The sequence below is a fragment of the Poecilia mexicana genome, unplaced genomic scaffold (genome assembly GCF_051168715.1).
Source record: "Poecilia mexicana isolate PSO_F unplaced genomic scaffold, ASM5116871v1 scaffold_6, whole genome shotgun sequence".
Lineage (NCBI taxonomy): Eukaryota > Metazoa > Chordata > Actinopteri > Cyprinodontiformes > Poeciliidae > Poecilia > Poecilia mexicana.
The window spans coordinates 19,164,406-19,191,251 of NW_028263375.1; the positions used below are offsets into that span (position 1 = coordinate 19,164,406).

Sequence of the window (26,846 nt, forward strand, 5' to 3'; positions counted from 1 at the left end):
CCAACTTTATGGCCAACATTGCCAGTAATATTGTCTGTATTGCTTATGGCTAATTGCAATTAGCATCCAATTAGCAATAGCAATAGATTGAGCTTTCAAACAAAGTGGCATTAAAAAAAATACTTGAGAGTAAAAAGATGTGTAATGCCATAAAGACAATTTGGGCACAGCTGGAATCTGGCATTCCTGCAAAAAAAAAAAAAAAAAGCTTCAGGATGTGACAAGGAAGAAGTGGCAAAAATGACCAAAGGACAAAAAGTGATTTTGCTGCTAACAGAAATTTATAGAAATACTTGTGGAAGGTTCTGGAACCAAAAATGTTTTCATTTGGTTTTGATCATGTCTATGCCATGTGAAACTCATTCTATCTGTTATTGTCCAATAAATGTTGCCAGTGATTCTGCGACCCCCTCCTGCACCCTCTGTGTCATGAAATCAACATGAACTTAAAAAATTAGAGGACCTGAAATAAGAAAATGTAAACTTTATTGCATCATTCTACAATCCCAATTTACAGAAAAGAGAAAAGATAAACACATGTAATGGCACAGTTGCTAAAGCTGCAATAATCCAGAAACACGCCTTAGTGCGTGAATTTTAAGTTTAGCACATTAATAAGGCATCTGGTTTGCTCCATCCGTACATTAAAGGACCGACACGTAAAAACTCTTCCTGCAACACATTTAAAAAGAGCAAACACATTCTTTTAAGATTTCTCATCGGAACTAGAACTTCTCACCAGAAGGGCTTTGGAAAATCCTTGTGTGCACGTTGTACGTTCTGCTCTGTGACAGATTAAGACATCAGTGTGATCACAATATGCTACGCTGCTATAAGACATTTGGTGAACTGATAAGCGTCAGTAGACCTGAGTGTATTGGCTGATTAGCACTGATATCTGCTCAGCTAATTTATACGGAGACACAAAGCCTGTAACATCGCTGCTGGCCAGTTAAGAGAGTTTTGCAGAGAACAAATCAGTTAAGAACAACTTTTCTAAAGATCTACAACAACCATATAAAAAGACAGAGTGATTAATTATGGAGTAAAAAATAAAATCTTTTCTTTTATCTGGGCAGATTTTGAATTTAAGCACAAATCTTATAAGAGCATTGGTTCAGAACATTAATAAGCTATCAAACCGAAGAGGGTGACATAAGTGAATGAGGCCATCTAAAGGAATTACTAAGACACAGAGACTGTATTTGCGTCAAGCTTCCTATCAGAAAATTTCCAAGGTTTTACCAATAAATGCTTAGTTCTTCCACTAACAAAACATTCTGAATTCATAACCAGCTCTAATCAATCGTTTAAAAAAAAAAGAAAATCAGATCTAAATGCAGAAATATGCACAGTTATAAAAAACAGTGGCTTGGCCTCAAGTTCATGTGAATACAGTACTAAGAATGTCCAAGAGAGCTGTACTAAATCAGTTAAACTATTCACTGAAAACATGCTAGTTGGTAATGAACTGTTGTAACAGCTTCACAAAAGCAGTGGGCATCCAAAATCTGAGGTACAGTCAGTCATAAAGCATCTGTCTCTCAGCTCTTTTGGTTCAAGTAAAAGCCTTTTTTTCCAATGACTGAGCAAGTCCTTCAATACCACAGTGCTAATATCCCAATTTGTGACTTTTGGTGTGTGACCCAGTTTTCTTCTATGAAGCAGTTCCCTCAAAAAAAAAAAAAAAAAAAAAAAAAAAAATAGCTGTTTCAAAAGTCTTCCTGTATTTTTCCATTTCTTCATTTGGTCTTCTTGAGAGATTCTTTTAAGCCAACAATGCTTTGTTCCTCTTTATGAAGAGAACCAGCAGCAACAAAAAAATAAAAATAAAATAAAAATTAAAGACTGTTGAAAGGCAGTATGTAAACACACAGATCTCTCAGGAACTATACACAAAAGAAAGATGATTGAATAAAAAAAATAAAAGCCCAGAAAATCAGCCCAGAAGGTAACACTGATTAACTTAAAAAAGGAAGAAAAAGATATCACAAAGAGAAAAAGGTAACAATTTCAAACTTTAAAGTGCAAGTATAAAAAAAAAGTCTTTCTACATGTCATCTCAAGTCAGACGTTGAGACAGTGTCAATGGTCTTTAGTGGAAAAGTGCAAGTTGAGATCAGAACACTTTCAGAAAAATATTTTTTTTAAGAATTTGACTCAAAACAGTAACAGTTGGGCGACTAAAGAGATTAGTCAGGACTCAGCTTCTCCGTAAGAAAACAGCCACCTCCTCCAGAGGAACAGGGAAGTCCTCCAGAAACGTCCCGCCATCAAACACCTGCTCGCTCTGGCTGTCTTGCCACTGGAAGCCCCCATCGGGTAAATAAATATCCCTCTGGACTGCCCCCTTCTCCACTATCGGTGCCACCAGGACCTGAAAGCACACGAGTTCAAACCAGTTCATTTTACCAAAACTGATCTGGTGGCCAATTGGAAGTTGGATGGGGATCAGAGGCTGGAAACGTAAGCTGGATCCTCTCCCAACAGAGAGGGATCAGGTGACTCTTTACCTCGTCTCCAATTAGAAACTGGTCATCGGCGGTGAAAGTCATGGGGTCGCTGGGACTGAGCCACCACAAAGGACGGTAGATGGGGTTTCCGGTCAACTGCCACTCCTCTGCATACTTCTCTAGTAGTGGAACCACATCCGTCTGGTGCTTTGTGATATAAATCTGGGTCAGATTTAACACCTGGAGGGTTGACACAGATCATAAAGTTGATGCGTACGGGCTTGTACTCTGACACAACACCACACAGCGTCGCTACCAGTCGGGTCAAGCAATGTAGTCTCTCTCTTTTACTTCTACGACTTCTTTTTTTGACTCACTGTTAGACGGTAAACCAAAGTAATGGCGCATTACTGTCCCTAACTGGTGTTGATCTGCATGTCATCTCTGAACAGGCCAACTATTATTTCGCTGCTCTGCTGCATTTTATTCCAACAGATATGCAAACACATTGTGTAAAACTGTCGCCTTGAGCACACCATTCCAATGGGAAAACACGGTAGTGGCCGCAGTATGTTTTGTGGATGCTTTTGTTCAGCAAGGATAAGGAAGCTTGTCAAAGCTGAAGGTTCATCTTCCAGCAAAGCATGCTGAACTGAAACTAACTGAGAATCACATCCACTTGCCAATTATGCACCACGTTGTGATGATCTACAATCTTACCAATAAGATACATTAAAGGCTGTGACTGTAACGAGAAAAATGTGAAATAATTTAAGGGGTATAAATACTTCATCAGCGTCCTGTGTTTAATAAAACAGTGCCTGCCAGCTTCATTTTCCCCTTACAGTGGCTCTACTGTCCAAGCACTGCTCCGGACTGCATTTAGCCAAACGAATGTAGCATTCCTAAAAGGGTCACATCCTCCTCAGTGTCCCGTGACAAAAACCTAATTTGACCACATCTATTAAGAAGAAAATGTATTTTCATGAGCTGGGGATTGGGAACACTTGGAATGAGCTTGAACTGCTGCCCAGGTTTGAGTGAATCTTGCTCTAATTGAGAATCCAGGCGTGTGTGTGGCTTTGAGGTTTTCGCTGCTATTTGACTCCGCTGCAGTTGCTGCTGTGACCTGTCTGTGACTGCATAAAGTCTCACAGATTCTGGAAACAAGGTGCACCAAAGTGCAGTAAAAAAAAAAAAAAAAAGCCATATTAAAGTTATTTACAACATGTATTTCAGCAGACTGTTTTACAGTAAACGTCACCTCGGTCTTGCATCATTCGACTTTATAAGCTGAATGCTGCACTTGCATACCAAAGTGGAAAACTTGTTGCTGTCTAATGTCTAGCAGAACTGTCCAAAAGCTCTATTTTTATCTTTGTCACGCAATACAAATTGCTACCAGTACGCTTTCCCCGCTTCCGTCTTAATCGCTATTGGTTCCGGAAAAAGTAATTCATCATTTTAACTCTGTCACAATTGTCTGTCATTAATGGAAACCTTAATTGCGACAGTAAAATATTTTTGCCAGAATTTGCCTTGGAATCATTATTCCAGTTGAGGTGACTCTAGAGAGTGAGAGTGAGCCATAAATCCAGAACAGGGATAGTAATTCAGAACAGATGGACTCTTAACCACAGGTGACTGAGATGACGAAAGACTGGAAGGATAGGAGGAGGGGTGGAACAGCTGTCATAGTCTAGAAATAAATAAAAAAATATATATTTTCAGGAATCTGAGCTCTTGCAAGTTGTTAGTAAAAGCATCATGATCCATCGTCGGAGATTGGAGACCTTGTGTTCCTGCTGAGCTTGGTGAATTGCTAATTTCTTCTTTCCCGTGTAGAAAAAAATGTTACGGTGCTACGAAAGCATCAATGAGAACAACTGCCAGTATGCTATTTCTTTACTATCTTTGTTTAAAAGTAGCTGCTACTGTAGCTTAATCTTAAGACTTTTAAAATGCAGACATCCCACCTGTTTAAAGAAAAATCAGAATTGTCAGATTACTACAAGGTATGTCTGCAGAAACTTCACAGTGGACCGTGTCACTGTGGTCCAAGTTTGGCCCTTTTTTTCCCCTTAGCCACGGTAAAACATCACCAAGTTGTCTCCAGTGGGAAATGTACAAGCAGAAGAAAGGCAGCAGTTGTCATCTATGTCCTCTGCTTCTATCAAACTGTCTCGGAGCAGATCTTTTCCCTGTTGATGGGCAGCTTTTCTACCATGTCTTCCTTCCACTCAACTTTCCATTATTCTACAACCAAGATTGTGGAGAGTATAAGTGACTGCCGCACAGCTTGCAAATCAGCAGTTTTACCCAGAATCATTTGGGCCTAACAAGGTAACATTTTTGACAAAAAAAAAAACTTTTATTGTGATTCTATTTTTTGAGAAGACACAGTTTGACATTTTCATTAGCTACAAGACATAAACACATGAAATGTAACAGTATGGTCTGTGATTGGGTAAGAGTGTTGTCAGATTACAGCTGCATGTACCTGGTCCTCACCAAAGACCCAGGGTGGCGTATGGAAGCTGAGAACAGGAAGAAAAGCTGCTATCTCCAGCCACCGGATAAACAGCTCCTTATCTGTGACCAGGTCTCCAGACAGAGAGCCTCCTAAGAGAATAATAAGACACAACTCAGGGAGTGATACTAGTTCTAGAGCTGATTCACTGAAAACAACATTAAGTTTATGAAAAAGACAGAAGTAGATATGTATTACATAGATTTAGTGAATCAGCTCTAAAACCAAAGTTTGTGAATTTCAAAAAAGCATCTTACTAATCTTGCAAAAAAAAAAAAAAAAATGTAATAAAGAGGCTGTTGCATTACCTACTGCATCGGGAATGAGGAAGTTGTATCCCACCAAGGCATGGTGCAACAAGGAGGGAATGATCGCCCTCAAACCCGTTGGACTCCAGTCAGATTGTAACGGTGCCATCTTGATGAACAGAGGCATGTGGCTTGACCTGAGACACAAAATGTTTGTAATTAGCAAACCTTGATATGAAAATATAAATACTTACTTGAAGAGGAAGATGTATTACCTAGTTCCAGCTGTCATGATGGTGGAGTCTCCTATGCTGGTGGCCATGTCAGCCAGAAGTTCAATGTATTTATCTCCACTCAGAGCCATCGGCGTTCGCAGGGCCTGCTCCTCGAACAGATTCCCCTCTCCCCCCTCCAGTACCACGTACTCCATCCCCAAATGGGCCTGCAGGGACTCCACTCTGTCCAGGAACCAGCTCACAGCGGCTGGGTTAGTGAGGTTCAGCTTTACGCAGAACTTTCCTCGCCACTGGGTCAGCACTGGGATCTGCAGAAACGGACCAGGAAAACAGCGTAAGCGATGCAGGTTTGTTTGATGCCACTGTAGCATTTCAGTTTTGTAAGATCTAAATAGTACCATGATAGTTTTTATGAACTTGGTTATATTTTTTTGAATGTGCATAGCGTAAAGTGTTTATATTTGGTGTCTATTTCACAATTTGAATGCCACTTATTCAAAAACCAGTACAGGATCGAGTGCTGCACAAGTAAACAAGTAAAAGTAATGACCCTGGGTCAACTTACCCCTTTGCCAATCCACAATTGCACCAACAGGCAAACCCATAGTCATTCATGGTTATGCATTTGATAAAGCAACTTAAAAATGAGGATATAACAATGCAGTTAATATTAAAACTATCTTGGCCGTGGCAGGTTTAGATAGTGGTGGTTTTAATTTGGCCGTGAATCAGCAAAAGAGGCAGGCATTTCTCAAAAAAATAACCAAGTATTGTATAATGAAAATAATTGGCATAAGAACCTGTTATGACTAAACAGATGAATGCAGTGCAGCCAGAGACCCTCAGCAGGGAGAATGAAAGGGAAGGAACAAATGAGCAGAAAATGAAGGCAGAGGGAACGACCACAAAATGGAATCTGAACCACAAACTGAAAATCAACACTTAGAGAAGAAACTACAGTAGAAGCAGAACACCAAAAAGAACTAAACAAGTCAACACAAAGCAATTAAGCATTCAACACCCATAATGTGAGTAATAAACAGTTCAAAATAATGCAAAAAAAAAAAAAACACAATCTAGTGAAAACCAGAAGCACAAAATCCCCATTCATTATGACACTGGCCAAGTGAGTCCCTGTTATGTTGTATTCGTTGGAATCTTAAAGCAATATATTTTTACAGCAGGCTCTAAATACAATGTGGAGAAGTACTTTAAATTAGTGGGTCAAATAAGGTACATAATGTCCTTGTGGCAGATACAAACCCACAGAGGATCACTACAAAATTAATTGTTTTCCTGGTAATTACTTCACCACATAAAACTTATTACTTTTTCAAAATCTGGGTGTGAGATAGTTGACTTAAAAACCACTGAATATAATTTTTTTTAACATAGGCACAAATAAGAAAAAAATACTAATAATATTTAGTGATTCCCTTCAGACATTAGTTCCATCTTACGATACACATTTGTTTTTATTTTCACATGAGGCATTATTTGCAAAAAAAAAAAAAAAGGTAACATGTAGGAGAGTAAAATACTTTTTCACATGGAATATGGACAGTAATAAATCTAGTTTAGGTGAAATACTGTACATTTTAGGTGGTGTGACTGTTGAACATGGCGAATGTTTTTGCTGCTTGGTTCTCACCAGCTTCCCCTGAGCGGCTGAGGGAAGGCTGAGCCAGAAGTCCTCTGTGCCGTCAGTGAGGGAGGTGTGGAACTGCGTGGTGTCCACGCCCAGGAAAGGAGACAGGGTGATGGAAATGTTAAGAAGCTTGACAAGTGGGAGGTCCCTGGTCAGTCTCTTGGACATCCCTCTTTTCCTGCTGTTGAGGTAGTCATGGTCCTACAGAAGGGAACAGAGATGCCGAATGATGCTACGCAGGTAACTCTCACTGTGGACAATAAAAACATTCAACATGAGTTCTCACGAACGGAGATTTCAGATTACGTAAGTGCGCAACCAAAGCTCTTAAGAATACAACGTTTTATCCCAGGATGCAAATGAACTGTGGAAACAAAAGATAGATTAACTCGTATTGTGTAAGTTTCTGGGTTTGCTTTGTAAATTATGTATGAAAGCATGATTAGTTTACGTAAGAAGAAACAAGACAAAACAAAAGCTCAATTCTAACCTTGACGTTTCGTCTTTGTTCAGAAAGATGGCAAACAATGAACGGAAATGAATTATGGTGAGCCAACGTAGTTGGTAAAAATCTTTGTGGGAACTGAAAAGGAAGAGCAAAGTCCAGCTAATGATCTACTTACTAATGATCTACAATATTGGATTCCTTTCAACTATACTTGTAAAAGTTTTCCATGACGCACTGTAGGACTCCTTGCATCTACTGTACATCAAAATAGGGGATGAGGACAGCAGGATGAAGACGCAAAGAAACTGCAGGTTAACAGAAAACTCGGGATTTTAGAAACGTCTCGTTCACCAACTACAGATATGCGTTATCACTCCCACGATCTACCTCCTCCCTTTGTCGTTTCACACCTACTGATCTGTGAAAAGGAACATACAGTTACCATTGTGTATTAACAGTACAAACACAGATCCATGAGCTCCTCATCTTTCCGCTCCAGTGCGGACTCCCAGTCAGATCGCAGCATCGCACTGGTGTCAGGATCACCTGCTGGAGTTGATCTTGGCTGAGATCCCTTTGAACCTCAGCACACCCAGTTCTTCGCCGTCCTGCAGTTACCACACTCTCAGCAACCCGAGATCCTTCTGAGTGCGAGGCTCTATTTATTTTCTCCAAACTATATTTGTTTTGTGGCGGAACATCACCAGGTATTGACATGGATCCACTTAACTGTGGTGTACGTTTCCGTGCAGGCCGGAATATCACTCAGAGGATGCTACTTGACGGACATGAAACCATAACATGCAATTCATATTATGCTAGTTTTATCCCAAAATAATTACTTGTTGGACTATAACAGAGTCTTCGAGGATGTTTTAGGAAGTTTTAGTTCTTTGCTTTGCCATTTCAGTGAACCTGTCCTCCCTCTTTTGTTCCCTGCCTGTTTCCGTCACAGTGGAGGTCCACTTAAAAATATTCCTTCAGCTGTGTCAGTTTTATGCACATGACCTGTGAACCAACCTCACTGCTCTAACTGTTAATGAGGAAGATCACGAGAGCCACACATTTTAGAAAAAGGACACGTGAATGAAAACGCAAAACCATAAAAAGAAAAAGTTGGACATCTTCAGTCAGGGGTTGACATACATTGCTGACATTTTAAAAACCTAACCCTACGAGATGAGCATGATGATGCCAGAAAGTGTGTTATCTGAGTTGTCAATGTGTCACATCAAAATAGACAATGTTTTAATGTTACACACACTCTCTGCTGCATTAGCCTGGCTTTCCTCTAAATGCCACATAAAAATATTAGCTGCAGGACTGTAACTGTATTATTCAAATCAGAGATTTATTTACTAACTAAATTACCAAAATGTATTTTAGGTGTCAGGATGTTACTGTAGCTTCTTTCTCAACCTACTTGGACCCATTTGGACCAACTTGTTGAGGACAATATGCAGAATCTCCACTTGGGATAAAACATCTGACAGGAGAGTCTGCAGGATCGGATGAGGAAGTGACTGTTCTTAAATGTGTCACGTTAGTATCAGAGATTAAAATTCTCTGTCACACATTTCTCGGTGAAGGCCACAGAGAAATGTGGTGTGATTCCTGTTAATGCACTTCTTATCGTTAAAGCATATTCAACACACTCTAAGGATCAAAGTTCAAGCTGTTTGCTGCCATCTAGTGGTTCGAGTTACACTTTGGGTATCTAATGCCAAAATTATATTTTATTATATTGTTTTAGATACATTCAGGCAGGAATGGGTGACAAAAAAATCTTCACTGGATCTGTATTTGTAGCTATGTTGTAATGTGATTGAATTTTTGCAGAAAAGCAGTTTTGCAATGGTTATGGTCTTAACGCACTTAGGCTTTTAGATCAAAACTTACATCTGTCCCTCATTTGGACTTTTAAGGGAAACTATTTAAAATCTAAACCTGAGAATCGATTTAGACTTAAAAGTCTAAGAAACGAGTGTACAGCATGTACCATTTCTGAAAGGAGGGTGGTGGAATGTTCATTGAGGCTAATGACTCCCTCCCCCAACTGGTGTCTCCTCAGACGATTGGAGAAGGTTCTCAGTTCCTTCTCCACTTTCGGCCCCGTGTCCACGTTGGTGAGGAACTTCCAGAACGGCAGCCTGTCAGAAACACAGGGCTTGTTCATGACTCGTGACAACTGAAGGGGAATAAATTAAAATCTCTGTCTAACCCGAACTCACCACAACGTTTTCATGTTTGGCAGCTCCCTGCTAAGCTCGGAAAGCTGCTGCACAGCTTCCAGGTGAGCGGCTTTAACGTTGCGGGCCACACACACAGTGTACTGGAGAGGGAGGCGCTCCATACTAGGCAGCGACTTCAAGCAGAACTGCTGTCTGCAGTCCAACCCAAGCTGCACGGGGATGTCAGGGGACACAAGCACTGTGACTCCTGCATAGTGGGAAAAAGACAGGGCAGGGGGTCGTTAGTGTACTGCGTCGTTGTTGTCAGAACCAAATAAATACTACATTTGGCAACCTTTCGCGCGGATTTTATAAAACAGAGCCACACTGACACAGGAACTTAGTCACACACTTTGTATTCAGTTCTCTTGTTGGCTTCAAACTGGAGGCAGTGCGAGTGAGACGATCCGTTGCAGATTCCACTTCCATGACATAGTGTACGAGTGTTACTGAGACCTGGATGAGTGCGGCAGATTGTTGTGGGAGGCAGAGAGCGGGCTGTGTCAGCTGATATCAGATGTAAGAAAAACACTGCCTGAGATGAGCGGTGGCAGCGGCGCGCCGTTGAAGGAGTGTGGCAGCAGGTTGCACCGCACACCTAGGGTAGAAGAGGCAGTCGGGTAGTCGGGGGGAAAATCCCTTTGCTAGCAGTGAAAATGCTCACAAATCTCGCCTTTGACCAAAAGTTACCAGAAGATGACTAATTTATGTTTTCGACTGACGCAAGTGATGAAGTTTGGGAGAGAGACCGTCTTTGCCTATACATACGCAACACTATGAGTGGTAGAACACCATTGACATTATGAGGCATAGTGCTGGCTGCATCATAACAGGGACAGGGAGGTCAGTCGCGATGGAAAGATGAACCTGAAAAAACTGAAAGCCTAAGAGAAGCATCTCTTACTGTTTGTTGTTGTAATATGATAAAGTATGAAAAGGTTCATGGGGTATGAATACTGTTGTGAAGTTTGGAAGATAGTTTGACTTTGAAAATATAAAGAAGTGAGGGACAAATCAAGACTTTTGTCCTGCAGCGGAAGTGTCCCATGAGTGTAGACAGTCTTTGCCATCAGTGAAACGATAAAAAATGCATGAGAAAATTTTGTCCCCAGATGTAACTGTTGCCCTGCAAGGAATGTCTTGTCCATCTCAGGTTACCTCTCCCCTCGCCACTCTCCTGCTTTAAGCACCCGCTCTACCTCTCTGTTCTGTCCGACTACGGGCCATTCCCATCTAAGGCCAGCAAAATCTGCTATCGATTGGTGTCGTTAACCCAGACTCTGACCCCGGCCCCTGACTCGGGGGTTTTTCTGGGTTTTTGTTGGGGTTTTTTTTGCCACAAGCTGCTTAAAGTGCCCAACCTGAGGATTTCAGATTCTGCAGCTGGTCTATGAAGAGATTAAATAGTCTGAGAAGCTGGTGAGCGCTTGGCCTGCTTCCGCCACCCTCTCTGGTTTCAATGCCCTTACTGTTCTCATGCAGGCCACCACCAAAAGTGGGCAAGGTACACACATACCAGTTTATAATCAGATTAATAGTTTGAGAGATCCACATTTAAGTACTGCATAAGGCCAGTGAAGAGCCTTTAACCTGAAGGTAATTCTCATGTGTTTGCAATGGATAATGTCAAAGAGATACTGGTAACACCTCAGCTGCTTCTCACAAGGTATTAGGTCACCACTTCTCTCCGTCATACAGATTTAAAGCGCTAAATGTTGATTTTTGCCGATAAACAATTGTCAGATATATTTGTCATTTGCACAACACAACCCACGATACCTGTATATGAGTTGTACTGAGTTTAACAGTAAAATACCGCAAAAGAATATTGCTGAATTAGTCTGCACTAAAGCAAACGTGTAGAGCGTGGCTGAAAGTGGAGCAGTGTAGAAAATGTTATGGCTTCGTAAAGGGATGAAGGTGAAACACAAGCGGTGAAAACAGATGAAGTGAGAGTAAACCAGACACCAAGTAGATGCACAAAGTGACGAGCAGATACCGCAGGCTGCATGCTGTGTTTTACTAAAAGGGCGCACAGGGCGGAACGTGTCGCTTGAGGGTGACTTCCAAAGATGCTTACAGTTGAAACCAGATATTTACATACAGTACACTGCATAGGAATATATTTGTGTAATCTTTTATTCACACCGTCTGACATTAGTTCACACTAAGGTTTTTGCAGTTTACCACGGTAAGATTTAGGGAAATTACTGAAAAATGGTGGAATAACAACAAAATTTATATCTTTAGATTTTTCACTTATTTAAATTTAGATGTAAATACATACATTTCTTTGCTAATTAGAATAGATTAACCACAGTAGTTTGGTCTATTCCTGATATAGCTTTGCCTGGCTTCAAGACTGCCTCGCTCACATTCACCTTTTAAACCCTTTCCCAAAATCTTCCATTGTAGAGCGATCAGGGTTTGGTGCTGGCCACTACAAAACACCAACTTTGTTGTATTTGAGGCATTTAACAATTAATTTAATTCTATTCTTAGGGAAATTTGGTCATTTGAAAGCTACATTTGTCTCCAATCTATAGCTTCCTGGCTGATTTCTTGAGATGTTCCTCATAAAGCAATATATTTTATGTAATGCACTGGCCAAAACATCTCCAAAACACTGTGCCGTATATTTCATGCAGTCTATGCAAATAACTGGTTTGAACTGTAATTCCTACTGGAAGTAAAACCGAAGTGAGTCAAGGAAATGAGACAGCATCGTCCAAAACTGCAGAGATCCAAAGTTGTACTAAATCTTATTTTCTATTTTTATACAATCTTAACGGCTTTTGCACACAGCATGATGCTTTCTGCTGTCTAAGCAGAGTCTTATAAGCTCTTTGCTTTGGTAACAAACATCGCATATCTCCAAATTCACCACACGAGAGCAGGAAATGTAGAATTCAAAAGAAAATGACGCAAAATTGAAGCCTTGCGTAAAAGGCAACGTGGGATACTGAGGACGAAGCAAAAGGGGGCGACCCTATTTTTAGAACAATTATTTAAACATTCCTAGCTTCCCATAAAAAGAAGAAAAAAAATATCCACCAGCTCTCAAAGGTGAAATTATTTGCCTTACTGGAAGTATCCCCTTGCTTTCAAAGCAGCAGCTCAATTTAATGGGCACAAATGAGCGATTTGACACACGCATTCCTCAGTTTTACAGTTTGTGAGCAAGCACACAAATCAAATAACTTTCACACAACGTGGAGATGCATGTATTCACTCACACACCCATGTACACTTTCTTTAGCGGAAAGCTGCAGACATCCAAGAAAAACAGGGTAGGTCTTATGGCACCATAAAGGCTCCATGTACTTCCTTTTTGCTGGGGCAGAGGTGAGCACTTGGAGGTGGCATGTGGAGATAGATTGGTACACTTTCTCAGGGGTCTGAAAGGTTTTAATGTGGCATCTAGGGTCTCTAAAAGAGAAAAAAAAAAAACACTGCTGCCTGAGTTCCTCCTGCTGCACACCAGATGGGCTGCACTCCCTTTACCTGTCATATTTATACTGTTATTTATGATGCCAGTGCACCCTGACAAACCTGACTTCAGTTTTAAAAATGTGCACAATGCTCAATGTGTGTGCGCGTGCGTGTGTGCATAGCTGTGTGTGTGTGTGTGTCAAGGCATGAATTTCCTTAACAATGGAAATTTAGTTTCTGTGCCCAACCTCAAGTAATTGATAGCCACAAAACTGGGTTCCTGCCATGTTAGTAAATTTCCAATCCCCCCTTATTGAAACAATAATGACACAATGAGAAACCTTTATAGCTCGACTCCTCTCATCACTCCACTTTATTACTTTCATGATTTTGATGAAAATAAAAGGTGGTTGACTGGAAAATGTTTCAGATTAATGTTTGTCGAACAGAGTAGAGTTTGAGTTTCGCCATAAACTTACTGGTGACCTAATAAGGCAATTAAAACGCATAACTGGTTCTAAACATCTCCACTCAGAAGTCAAAGAGAAGTAAAACGAAACACGAGCTTTTTTTCCAGCTTAAACATACAAGCTTTTATCAATTATTTCATCTTAAGTAGTTTAAATATAACTGTATCTAAATGGTTACATATGCTGTTTGCCATAGTCTGAGATTAAATAAATCTGAACCTTTCCTGTTGTCATAATTCACAGCTGTTTCTGTTTTGGTTCTCACTTGTATAATATAGTTATTTAGATCATCTTAATGTAATTTTTTCTTCCAACCTAAAACATACAAGACATGTCAAACAATAAGAGAAAGGTATTTCCGTTCTCAGCTTTGTTACCTCTATTATATATTAACAGTTTTCATCAGTTTTCATGCTTCTTCAACCTTATAAATTCTGTCACTTGTCCCGACTTTTATACATTCTCCTCCTGCTCTCCAGTTTTCCATTCATTGCTGCTATTCCAGTTCTTTGCTGTAAGTTCTCTCTTAGTTTTTGAGACGCTACATTCTCCTTTCATAACAGGGGGATTTAAGCTGAGCTGCTGCTACCAACAGCTTAACATTGTCATTCTATAGATGAGAGTCTCGACCCGGTCTTTTAGTGTCTCTCTCCTAGACACTGACATTGGCTGAGCCTTTAGTGCAACTAACTGTCTGTGCTCTTACAATCTGAAACCAGCTCAAAGCTTATCGGGTTCACTATGTTTTTCTCTGCGATGAAGCCACTAAAGGAGCTATTATTGCCATTAACTTTTTACTTTTGTTTGTACTCAGTGCATCTGCTTCTTTTGTGTGTGTGTGTGTGTGTGTGTGTGTGTAATGCTCTGTCTTCTCAAATCCCCAGTCGGTCATTGTGGCAGATGGCCGTTCACACTGAGCCAGGTTCTGTTTTCGTTTCCTCTGTCGTTACATGCATGCTCAGTATGAAGGGAAGGAACCGTCGGCGACACAAAACAAGCAGCTGACCACTGTCGCTTTATGCTCGTCCAGGAGGAGCGACTGCTGCAAGTCAGTGACATAATGCAATCTTTTTTTTGTGAAGTGCCTTGAGATTACATGTGTTGTGAATTTGTGCGAAATAAACTGAATTCAAATGAATTGAAAACAAAAAACACAGATTATCTTACTGTGAACACAAGCCTTAACTTGTGCTGGTTCAAAGACATGAAATTACACTAAAGTCCATTAAAGTCTGTGGTTGTAATTAAACAAAGTCGAGCTATATAATGAAAGTAGCTTATCTGGTGAATTGATCTTTTACCTTCTGTTTTACTGGTTTTACTGAATCGTGAGTTTGTGCCTTCAATAAAACTTTAATAAAATACTTTCAAGTTTTGATCAGCTTTGCATATCATCAAAAAGCTCAGTTTGATTGCAGTGGAGTCAGTGCAAAAGAGTCAAAATCCAATGCGTGTCGGTTTTAGGGCTCTTATCTCTGACTCAGTCATACTTGGCTCCTGCCTACTTGAACACACAAACCGTAAAGGAGCAGCAATCAACTATCATCCCACATGGAAAGACTGAGTCATAGTAGGAAACAAAGAAACATGGAAAATAAATAATATTTCTAAGAGTCGTAGTTTGAAAAAAAAGAAAAAAAAACGAGACAAGCTGAATTTCAATCTAATTCCTCCTCTGTGTCTAGAGAAATGCAGACGACAGAAAAAAGTACTGACTCAGCACAACTTTTCCACGTTTTTTTTTTTATTTATTTTTTTTATGTTACAACCACAAACTTTGATGTATTTTTACTGTGATTTTTATGGGATAGATCAGTTCATAAAATTGTAAGGTGGAAGACAAAGGATACAGATTTTTCAGTTGGGTCTGTGTTTGCTTTGGACCAAATAAGAAAGGCATTACCATATTTTAATTATTTGCTTGTTTTTTTGCAAGTCATATCAAAATTGTAAACATCCAGTAAAGTTATTGGATATTAGATGTTTTCCTAATCATGTAAAGCCCTATTATAAGTACACATTAGTGACTGTGTGTATTAACCTGATTGGTTCTGATACCATGTGTGAAAAGCAAGATCACAACACACAATCCAAACTTTATGACATGTCCCAGGAGAACTTCAATTATTTCTTTAATATGCAGCTGGCTGGTCATAATGGGAATGAACAAAATAGATTAATTATTCTAAAGTTAGAGTTGGATAAAATTCATAGTATTTATGTATTTATTTATTTATTACCCTGGAGTAACAACACTTCCCCAATATTCCTGCACACTGCCTGCCAGCTACCTGAAAGAAGGCCACTCCAGCGTCTACGATTACATGAAAGACAAAAAATTTCTGTTTGGAAAAATAAACTGCTGATCACAATAAACAGCAGCGTGGACACTAAATGTGTGATCATCACCATCTTTTTATAAAAGCATTGTATTAAAGGGGGCTCAGTGGCACAGACGTTAGCACTGTTGTTTTGTAGCAAGAAGGTTCCGGGTTCAATGCCTGGCCTTCACTCTCTGCCCTTCTTCCTGTTCTCCTACTAACGATTACCTGTCCGGATGATCTCAGTTTCTTATGGAGGATATATCGGCTGGAGCAGTTCCGTTAAAAAAATGGGTGCCAAACGATTGAACACTTTCAAGCTAAGTATATTCTTGGAAAGTCTTTGAAGTTAGAAGACTTCCTTATCATCACCCTAATCTTTCACTCCCTTCACCGATTCTCAATGGCTGGTAAAACTAAATAACATTGAAACTACATGCATTATTTTGGCCTTAGCTGTATGTTAATTATTTGCTTGCACGTGCTGTATTCAATTGGATATACAACTTTTCAAAACAGATTCATGTCCCGGCAGGGAAAACAACTTTTTTAGGCGTCCCTCAGAAATGTTATTGTTAGTTTACATGCCGGTTTGGTGAGCTTTCTCCATTGGAAACAGAGTAAAATCCTACCTCAGCTTGAGCAAAATGTTGTAATATTGACTGATCTGCTCCTCGCAGCTCAGTTATGTTTGTATGGATAAAGACAGGTGGAGCTGCGAGACATTCCTCTAGCTGCCAGTATTCTCAAATGTCAGCCGCTCCTATACTTCCATATATCCTCTATCTAATCTTTCTGCTTCTCTGCAAACACCTCTGCCCTCTTGGTTCTGCTCAATGCATCTGTGCCAACAGCCGTCCAATATTTGTGCGTCAGCAACGAAATCTTCAGTTTCTTTGACTCCCAGAGGTCCGATTAGGTTGCACGTGTCACTCAGACCCTACCACATTTATAATGTGCCCCACTGACTAACTAAAGTAAGTGAAGACAGGTCACATGCCCGGACCTCGTGTGTAATGGTCAAGGAGTTCAAGCAGCTGTCCTAATATTATATTAAAGCTGCAGTATATTTGCTCCCCTAAAGCAGAAACGGAAAGAAAGAGCGAACCGGAGGTCTAGCGAAGGCTTGAAGCCGAGATGGAATTTCTTAATGACATTAAATAGTTATATCACTCAGCAGAATGCTGCGGAGCTGTGGTCGCAGTTTTACATTTGGTTATTTTTGGAGTATTTCTTGAACCTGTGAAAGGGAAACGTTCAGACAGCGAGTCTCAGATGAAACCAAAACAGAGAAGAAGAAGAAAAAAAAAAAGCAACAACATTCTTCTGATTTTATTACTTAAAATCTTAGTAGCTCTCAATACTGTGGCGGAGGCCATTGATTATACCATCAAGTTCAAAAATGCAATTATTTTAAAATGTTAAATCTGTATGTTATCAGTGTCAAGTATCAAACCATGCTGCTGAAGAAATTTTTGAAGCTTGTTTGTTGATAGGGTGATGGTAAAAAGTACAGCAGACACAGTTTGACATGATTAGACACCCTCCGTTCCTTCGTCTTCCCTCCTGTCCCTTTGTTCCACACACACACACACTAAAGGTGATCCAGTGCGTGCCCTTTCGAGATCACGCTGTGGTGCGCCTGTTCTCATTTGAATCTCGTTGTCATCTGATGATATGGAGCTAAATATGGAGAGGCAGAAAAGACAGTTCTTGGTGCAGAAAATAGAAGCGATATAACAATAACGATGTCATAGGGATATAAAAAAAGAAAATGAAAAATGCGCCTCCAAAGCGGTTCAAAGACAGTAGATAAGTTATGCAGGTGCATGAAGAGGAGGCTTTTAAATATTTGGCCCCTGTTGTCTTGCAACTACAGCAGATCATAAAAAGAACAAAGAAGGGACTTGTTTTGAGTTATTTTGTTGTTCAGGGAGTAATAATTTGTTTAACTAAATGGTGAATCATAAAAGAGATAAATTTATAGAACTTGGCAGTGATACGCTGGAGTTTAAATGTCTTCACTCAGTATGAAACTACAGCACTGTTGTGATATGTCCGATAAGTCTGACCAGATGCAGCAACCAGACAGTAACTGTTGTCCAACAATTTAAAATGAAAAGTTCATTTAAAATGAAAAGTTTATGCTTTTGTCATGGTTTGAGTGCTGTATTCTTTAAACCTACTAAACACAAAGTTCATACCATTCATCTGTGAGGATGGGGAGAAAGAAAAAAAGAAAGAGAAGAACCAGGACTGACGGCAACATGAATCAGTTTTGTGTTAACATTCTTCCACAGAATCCAGGCTGACGTTCCAAACGTCATCATTTAACATTTCCACTCCGCAGGGCGCATGGAGCACTGGGTGCTGCTGCTGTTACATTTTCATTAAACTATCACACAATTTATTTTTTTTGTTTTCGTTGAGCTAATCACCTGCTGCTGCAAAAAAAAAAAATCTAAAAGTCTATGAGCGTTAGTTATGCACCAGAGCATTGGGGACCATGTTGTGTCAGCGTACACACAGTTGTCCCACCGTGTGCAGGTTTACAGACGTTTGAAAACTATAGTTTACGTAAATTGCATCATGATAACAAGCTTGTGCGGAAAAACTAATCTGAATAGGAACAGAGTAAAGCAACACAAATACACGATGCTGCTTGGTTTGTTTTTTGACTTTTCATTTAAGTTCTTGTTCATACAAAGTGAAAGTTTGTGAGACTTAAAAAATGAAAACTTCTGTTAAGATGTTGGTGTGTAGTTACAGTGCAGGGTTTCGGTGTGGTTTGAATGGCAATTTATTGTTTATTTGCAAAAGTTAAAATCAAATGTAATGATCAAAAGAGGCCTTTTTTTTCATCAGTTACTTAATTTCCATTTGGAATGCAACAGATATTTTCTATTTGAATTAAAGTGCTGTGGTTCAGAAATTAAAACTAATATTCAGCAGAATTATGGAGAGAGATTTTATTTCAAATGAAGTGACTGCAATCCATGCGATGTGAATCTCCTCCGTTTTGCATCACAAATCTTTTATTAAGGCTGGAGTTATTCCTCTTGCACATGCATCTTTTTGTACCACAGTTTTTCCCTCCAGTAAACTTTCCGTTCATATCCTTAAATTCATCACTCTTGTGAACAGTTTGCCATCTTTGAACTTTAATTTTGAGGTGACAACTCTTGTTTTCAAATACATGTTCTTGTAACTTGTGCAATAAAGCACAGCAAAAAAAAATCTTGGATTAAATATTCATTTTGTAGGCAAACCTTACTCACGAATTAAAACATCCTTGTACTTTTAAGATATCAGAGCTAGTTAATCTATAATGCCCAAACAAGCATCTGTGTCTTTTTTTTAAATAACAGTTTGCCCTGTTTTAAGTCTATTTACAGTACACAACATATCTGTCACAGACTAATCGGCCATATTTGAGATATTTTAAATCCCATGTGCAAAGATCAACAGAGAACCAAATTCTGACAAGGTTCTGTTAAGTTCGCTCACGTCCTACAAGGTTAAAAAAATGGATTTAGGTCATGTGACTTTCTTGTTAAGGCTGCATTGGTTATGTAACACACTGAAATGTGTGTGGATTTATGCTATATGAACAGCAGTGATTGTGGTATAGAGGGTAAATTGTGCAGATTCTATTTTAGCCAGTAATAATCTGAAAATTACAGCTTGCCTTTGTGTGTCAGGACTGTCAGGTGATAACTGCGTGTGTGACGGCAGCGTCACACACGCAGTGTGTCTACTGCACATGTCTTCATTTTCAACAGATTTTCCGCTGGGATTGTTCAGAATATGCAGCAGCTCCATCCATCACTCCGTCAACTCTTTCCTACCTTTTGGAGGTGGCATGATCCTGCTGCTGCCAGCACCAAATGTTATGTTTTACATGTAAACAAATTCGTTTTAGGTCAATTTGACCAGAGCACCTGCTTCTGGATGTTTGCTGTTTCCCCAGCATGACTTGCAGCAAACTGCAACAGCGGCGTCTAAGAGTTATCTTTCAAAACTCGCTTTCTCTTGGCACTTTTTCATAAAGGTCAGGTTCATGGAGTTTAAATAGTTAATAGTTAATAATAGTTAGGTTTAACAATAGATAAATGGGATGAATAGACGTATACAGACAGATTTCAAGATCTGTTCTAGTAACAGTCAGTTTGTAAAACACCTTTGGTATGACATCACCACATTTATCACTGTGTTGCATAATAAAACATAGTTATTCAGCTTTAAATCTTCGAGGAACAAGATTTAATTTGTCGGGAGGAGCTGCTCAGAGGCCAAACACCAGATTAAGACAACTCCAGAGTATTAAGTTGCCAAGGTTAATGCTGTACTTTACCACACAAGCACACGTACACATTCCCCATCAGTCACATTAACCGTTTACATCCGCTGGCGGTTGCTGCGTTCCCGCTTTGCCCGCTGGATAAAATCTAACACCTCCCAAAAATAACCCAGGGAGTTAAACAAGTCGGGAGGGCTCTCATCCAAAACTGTCCTTTTAATAGAGACAAAAGGCAATTACGCCTGGATCCCAAAGAGTTAATTTAAGATGTCAAAGGTGGTTTGTTTCCCTTTGTGGTTAATCCTAAAATTAATATAGCGAGATGCCACAGACAGGATTATATTGCGCTCTATTTGAGGGTCAGTCGACATACCGAATCAGCGTTGTGATTTTTAAGTGCTGCTTTGAGAGCTGTTTCTTTATTATTATTGTTTAAACACGTGAGGAGTTTGAGATGCACTAAAACACGACAACACAACATTCTCCGCTGGGCTTCCCTCACACTCTGCGATTGCAAATCTGCTAGTGCTGAGTCAGATTTCCACAACCCTTGTTAGAAGTGTGCAGAAACAGCTGACTCTGTGTCATGTTACACATTAGAAAATATATCTCTGTTTGTGTGTTTACTTTGTGTGTGTGTGTGTGTGTGTGCGTGCGTGCGTGCGTGTGTGTGTGTGTGTGCGTGTGTGTGTGTGTGTGCGTGTGTGTGTGTGGGGGGGTGTGTGTGTGTGTGTGTGTATGTGTGTGTGTGTGTGTAATAAATTGCCACCGTACCCGATGAACCCAGGAAGTAGCGTTCCAGTGGAGAGCCATATCCGGAGGGAGCGTCCTTCAGATTGCTGACGACGTAGGGCTGCATTGTGATGTTCTGATCATTAATGGGCCAGGTCTGACCCTGGACATTTGCGCCGCCGTACCAGGAGACATTGGCCATGGAGAAGCAGTCCTGACAGGATTCAAACATACAGTCAAACGACGAATCACAACTTGCAAGCAAAAATGCAGGTAAAGATGCATAACAATAAGTTCAAATGTAAAAAGAATCAGCAGCGTTTTTCCTGATAGGGAAGCCCTGACTTTCTGCAAAGGGTGTCAGTCTGTTAGAGACTCTAACAAAAAACCTTTCTGTCAGAATAATAAAGAGTGTAGATTCCTTTTTAGCGCTAAATTAAAAGCACTGCAGCTGATTATATCTACTTCTTAATCTAAACTACTAACTGAGTAAGACCTTAATGCAATAATTTCCCAAAGAATAGTTCTTTAAAACTTGGTTTAATAGTTAGAAATGCTTAATTCTATTTGTACAAACAATTCATGCAAGAACCACCACTTTGGGTAACAAAGGAAGACTTGGGAAAAACAACAGAAAGCAACAAAAAAAGATACAATACAACTATTACGACCACACTTAAAGGTAGAACAGATTATTAGAATATTTATGCTGAAACACAGACGTGGGTCACATTACGGCTGTTTAAATTAGGCCTCAAAGACAGTTAGAAATGCATCATAAAACTAAGCTATATCACCTTTAGTTTTTTTAGACGCACGCTTCGTGTCTCAACACATTAAAATAAAGAAACCTGACTGAAGAACCCAAAGTGCCGTGTGATGCAGGTACATGAAGTAGAGTTTTCTGAAGGAAAGCCTTCGTGTGAAATGCACAAACATGTCAGCAAATCTGGCCTCCGTTGCCAAACGGTCACCTGAGAGGCTCTGCAGACGGCCGGGTTTTAAAAATTAGGACGACAAAGGCGACCTGGGCACGAAAAGATTTGCTGGGAACAGTCACGCCACAAGTTATATGGTGAGGAATGTTCCAGTGGGAACAGATTAACCTCCCAAAACATTGTAAGTGCTTCTGAAATTTAAGCTGGAGAGAGGGATGGGTGGATTACAGTGAGTAGACTATTGGATGCAAAGTTCTTAAAAGGTGCAATTAAACTGATTGCAGCTATACTATGGAGGCTATTATTTATATATATATATATATATATATATATATATATATATATATATATATATATATATATATATATATATATATATATATATATATAAGAAACTGTGCCGACTGCATTGTGATCTTTGCAAATGTCAAATTTGCTGATTTGATTTGCTTCATTTTAAAATAATGCAATAACTCAATTTAGTTTTAAAATTGAAAAAATTAAAAAAAAAAAAAAAACAGATCACAAGAGCACACATTGGCATTTACCGTAGTTCAACTTGCTAGAAAGTTTATCTGGAGCAAACAAGTTAAAGTTAAAAACAAACTTAAAGCTAATAGGTGTAAAATCATTTTTCTTTTAACAACAACACATTTTATACCATACAAAAACAAACTTCCATATGCACATGCAGTGGCATCACAATAGCCATATGGCTGCTGATCGTGCTTCTTTTAAGTAGAGCCATTCATATTTTCTAGTGTCTTTCTTTACATTTGCGTTTGTTTTCATTAGTTTTGCTCTTTCACTGTCTTCTTTTGAGAGAACCACAGAAAAACATTTTAAAGTATTGCGTGGAATTATTTTAAGCAAAACTGTGCAAAGACGACATACAGTGTGGTCAGTGTGTTACATTAAGATGGTTTCCAAAGTCCTAACAAGGTCTTCAAGCCCCACTATGACATCCAACACTTTGACTTAAGCACAGCTGAAACCTTTATAACTAAGCTGAAGCTCAAATGACTAAGAATCTGAGTGAAAATTTGCCAAACGTTACATGCCTGACATAAAATTAATAAATGCAAACCAATTAGCTCAATTGTGGTCTCTGTGACGTCATAACTATCATTTCTTCCTTGTAAAGCTTTGTATTCAGTGAAAATCCTTACTGCATTATCCTGTGGTATTTTTCATTGTTTGCATATATTTTTTTGCGACAAAAACACACACCACAGAATTGTATCTTTAAATTCTTTCTGTAGCTTCTCATCGCCAAGTCAACTCTTCTAGTAGGTTTTTTCTTTTCTTTTTTTCTTCAGTCTCTCTGGGATGGAAATACCGGTTTCCTGCAACTACATATCTGCAGCCACATTTTAATGACAGTTTTCAGGTAGGATTGTTGATGTTGATCATTGCACACTGTGCTTAATCAGAAAAACTGAATGTACTTTTTTTACGATCATGTTTAATATCCGACACAATCAAATTATTTAACCACATGGCTTGGTCTGTAATTGTTATTTGAACTATGTTGCAAAGGTTTGAATGACAATTATTTTTGGACAAAAATTAACTGCATTTGCACATGAAGTCAGTAGCTGATCAAACAAATTCAGTGCGCGCAAAATGAAGCTGGAAACTTTTTTTTTTTTTTTTTAAATTAGTCCTATGCTGCGCGGAGTGAGATTTTCCTCGGTGGACTGACTGGATCTTGACCGGACACCTACCTTCAGCTCCACATGACAGTTCACCGGCGTCCAGGCCATGCTGTAGCACTCCGTCTCCGCATCCTCGCTCACCTCCAGCGAGATCTTCACCTCGGCCACCGAGTCCCAGGTGTAGCAGAACTCTGTTTTATTAAGCCAGCACAGGTTCCTCACAAAGGGAACCTCGACGTCGGGGTTCCCCACGTTCCCGACGTCTATCTCCACGTAGGTCCTGTCCTCCATCAGCGTCTGTATGACCAGCGAATGGGTTCTTCTCTCCCAGATCAGTCCGCTGAAAGTTCCCCTGAGGATCCAGTTCTTGTTGGGCTGGTCCACCACTTGCCAGTAAATAATCCCGATGGTCATTACGAAGAAGACAGCCACCCCCAGACAGGCTATTGCCCCTTTCCACGTCTCGTTCATCTCCTTCAGTCCCGTGTCCCATGTTACCTCCGGGATGGGACTGGGGTTCCTATTTCGAGCGTGGGGCATGTTTGTTTGTTTTTTTCAGATCAACAAAGAGTCGAACTTAAAAAATGCAAAAACATCCGTGTGTCAAAAATCTCTGTTGCATCATCATATCATACTCTTTTTTTTCCGTTCAAACCAGTAAACCAGTCTACTCCTTATCTGTACACCGTTTACTCTCCTGCTCTGTTTTGCGCGTAATTGTGCCAGTAACAGTGACCTGTCACGTGAAGAAAGCTGTGAGAACAAAAAAATAAAAATAATAAAAATAAATCCCAGCGAGGAGACGATCAAGCATGAATTAACAATTGACTTACCGCATACTGTCGCTGCTTTTAAAAGGCTTGTGTTTTTATATTGCATTGGCTGCAGTGAGCTCGTGAGCAGCCCCGAGCCGGGTTTGGCAGCAACATCTACGTTTAGCTCCTCCGAGTCTGCCTGTCTTGCACCTTCTGACGTAACACCGGGTTTTTCGGGGGAACGGCGGAGGGGGTGGTGGGGGATCAAAAGGGGGTTGGCAGAGCCGTGGAGTTGCCCACTGCGGGTGAGGAAGGCGCGGGCAGCCCGGAGAGAAGGAACCCCTCTCCCCTCCCAGTTCAGGTGCGTGCGCAACTTCTCCTTGCGCTCTCCGTGCGTAAAAACAGTTGAGAGATGCCATATTGAGAGTGAGAACATGTAAATTAGTTTGTTTGTTTGTTTTTTTTAAATCCGGTCTTGTGATGGTAAGCATTCATAAGTACATCTCAATAACTTAGAGAATCAACAAAAAGTAAATTTATTTTAAGAAAAAGTCAATTGCATTATTGCACAGGTCCATTCCTGTGCAATAGAGGAATATTGCACAGTTTTGATATCAGCTTTGGTTATTATAAATCATATTTTTATGACGAAAATGTCAAGTTATGGCCAAAATCATGGTATACACAATCATGGGGAAGTCTGTTGCTGTCCATGAGACCCTCCACAAGGGGGGCAAGCTGCCAATGGTCACTACATAAGTTGGGTACTGACGTTGCTGTATGCCAGCATATTATTACAATGATATATGGAAGGAAATCATATGGTTGAAAAATGTGCACACGCAACAGGGTACAGAAGAAGAGTACGAGGCAAAACCCATTCAAAAGAGTGGAGGAGATTCACAACTTCAAGCCAGGACTTAAATGACTCCTTGACGGATGATTTAAGGTGAAAACACGAGGGCAACATGTTTAATGTACAGTGTCTCAGTGCATCATTAAGACTTTCCTGAGCAGTCACGTTGGTTCACCAGGATGAAGCAGATCCTTGTACTTCAATGGTTCTTTCATTATAAGTTATCCACAGAACAAAACAAAAAAAGGTGTCACTCACCTTTGACATGTGTGTAATCTTTTATGAGTTGTCTGATACTTTTGCATGTAATGCATCGACCTGAGTGATTTCTCCTTTGGCTTGTCAAAGTTTGCATTCTCACGTGTTGGGGATATTACATGCATGGTTTGTGATTTCTGAATGATCTGAAAGCTCAACAGAGTTTTTGACAGATGTTTTGTGACAGTCACACTCTCCACAAGGAGGGTTGGTCACTAAAGTTCATTTCTGAAGAAGCTGGTTGTTCACAGTTTTTGTACAAATTAAAGCATCAGTCCAGTGTGGAATGAATGTGCTCAGTGTGGGATTGCCGAGGCATTAAGGAAACTAAGAGGTGGTTGATGTTGTCTCTGGTTCAGCAGGGTCTTAACACAATGAATGTGAGAGTTTCATGTGACGTGCATGTATGTGGTGGCTCTCGAAGCTCTGACACCAGTTTCACCTTATGAATCTACCCCAAGCACCTCTCTGGGGTTTGCATCACAAGGCTGCGTTATCCCTGCTGCTTGTGCTTTTCTTGTCCAGGGTCTGCTTTTCTACAGCACTAGTTTTTTCTTCAACTTAACTTTCCTTCAGTCTAGTGCTTTTGCATGCATCACTCTGCGAACAGCCTGATTTTTTTGCAGTGGCTCACCTTCCGTGTGGATCGTGTCACTGACTCTTTGTTGGACACGATTGTAAAAGTGATAATTCAAGCGATAAGTAATTTCTGTATATATTTTTCTTATATAATATATATTATTTTTATTCAAAGCTAGATTTTGGGGTTTTATTAGACAGCCCATAACCATAAAATGCTCTTCTTGTATTACAAGAATAATAATATGAGATTCGGTTTTTAACTAAATTACTGATATAAATGCATATTCAGTGATATTATGATTTATTTTGATGCATTTGCATAATTTTGTTGCTTTCATAACAAAAAGATTGATTGATTGATTGATTGATTGATTGATTGATTGATTGATTGATTGATTGATTGATTGATTGATTGATTGATTGATTGACTGATTGATTGATAAAATGTGATATTTTTGTCTTCCATCCAAAATGTGACATCTTTTCAAATCTAAGCGACACATGTTGCTTAACGTGAGTAAATCAGGGTTGTTTTATGTTGTCATTTTTTAAAATAAATCTTACTGGCGCAGAAGAAAGAAGAAGAAAATTCTGTTACACTACACTGACAAAATCAATTTCCTGAAAACTGATGTTGGCGTGTTCGTTAGTACAAAAGAAGTTTATTGTTCTGTTATTGTTCATGTTATCCAGAAAATATCTGAAAACAAGATATCTCCTAAACAAACAACTGTCAACCATCGTCACATA

The 26,846-nt window shown here is 39.7% G+C and overlaps 1 protein-coding gene across 1 annotated transcript; it reads right to left on the reverse strand.

Moving 5' to 3' along the window:
• Positions 1-122: 122 nt before the first annotated feature.
• LOC106927362 (SITS-binding protein) lies at positions 123-24,890 on the reverse strand. The gene is made up of 10 exons (XM_088006354.1): positions 23,715-24,890; positions 21,092-21,263; positions 9,795-10,002; positions 9,563-9,713; positions 7,119-7,316; positions 5,507-5,775; positions 5,292-5,428; positions 4,954-5,075; positions 2,514-2,693; positions 123-2,377 (listed from the first exon to the last, which is right to left on the reverse strand). Exons 1-10 carry the CDS (start codon positions 24,183-24,185, stop codon positions 2,204-2,206), a joined length of 2,082 nt encoding a protein of 693 aa, XP_087862480.1. The 5' UTR covers positions 24,186-24,890; the 3' UTR covers positions 123-2,203.
• Positions 24,891-26,846: the final 1,956 nt, after the last annotated feature.

What these genes read in the sequence shown, in the direction of transcription:
- LOC106927362 (XM_088006354.1), bottom strand. Translation starts at nt 24,185, where the DNA reads ATGCCCCACGCTCGAAATAGGAACCCCAGTCCCATCCCGGAGGTAACA. An exon ending in CCAAACATGAAAACGTTGTG is followed by an intron (nt 9,714 to 9,794) that starts GTGAGTTCGGGT and finishes TGTTTCTGACAG; the next exon opens with GCTGCCGTTCTGGAAGTTCC. An exon ending in CCTCATTCCCGATGCAGTAG is followed by an intron (nt 5,076 to 5,291) that starts GTAATGCAACAG and finishes TTATTCTCTTAG; the next exon opens with GAGGCTCTCTGTCTGGAGAC.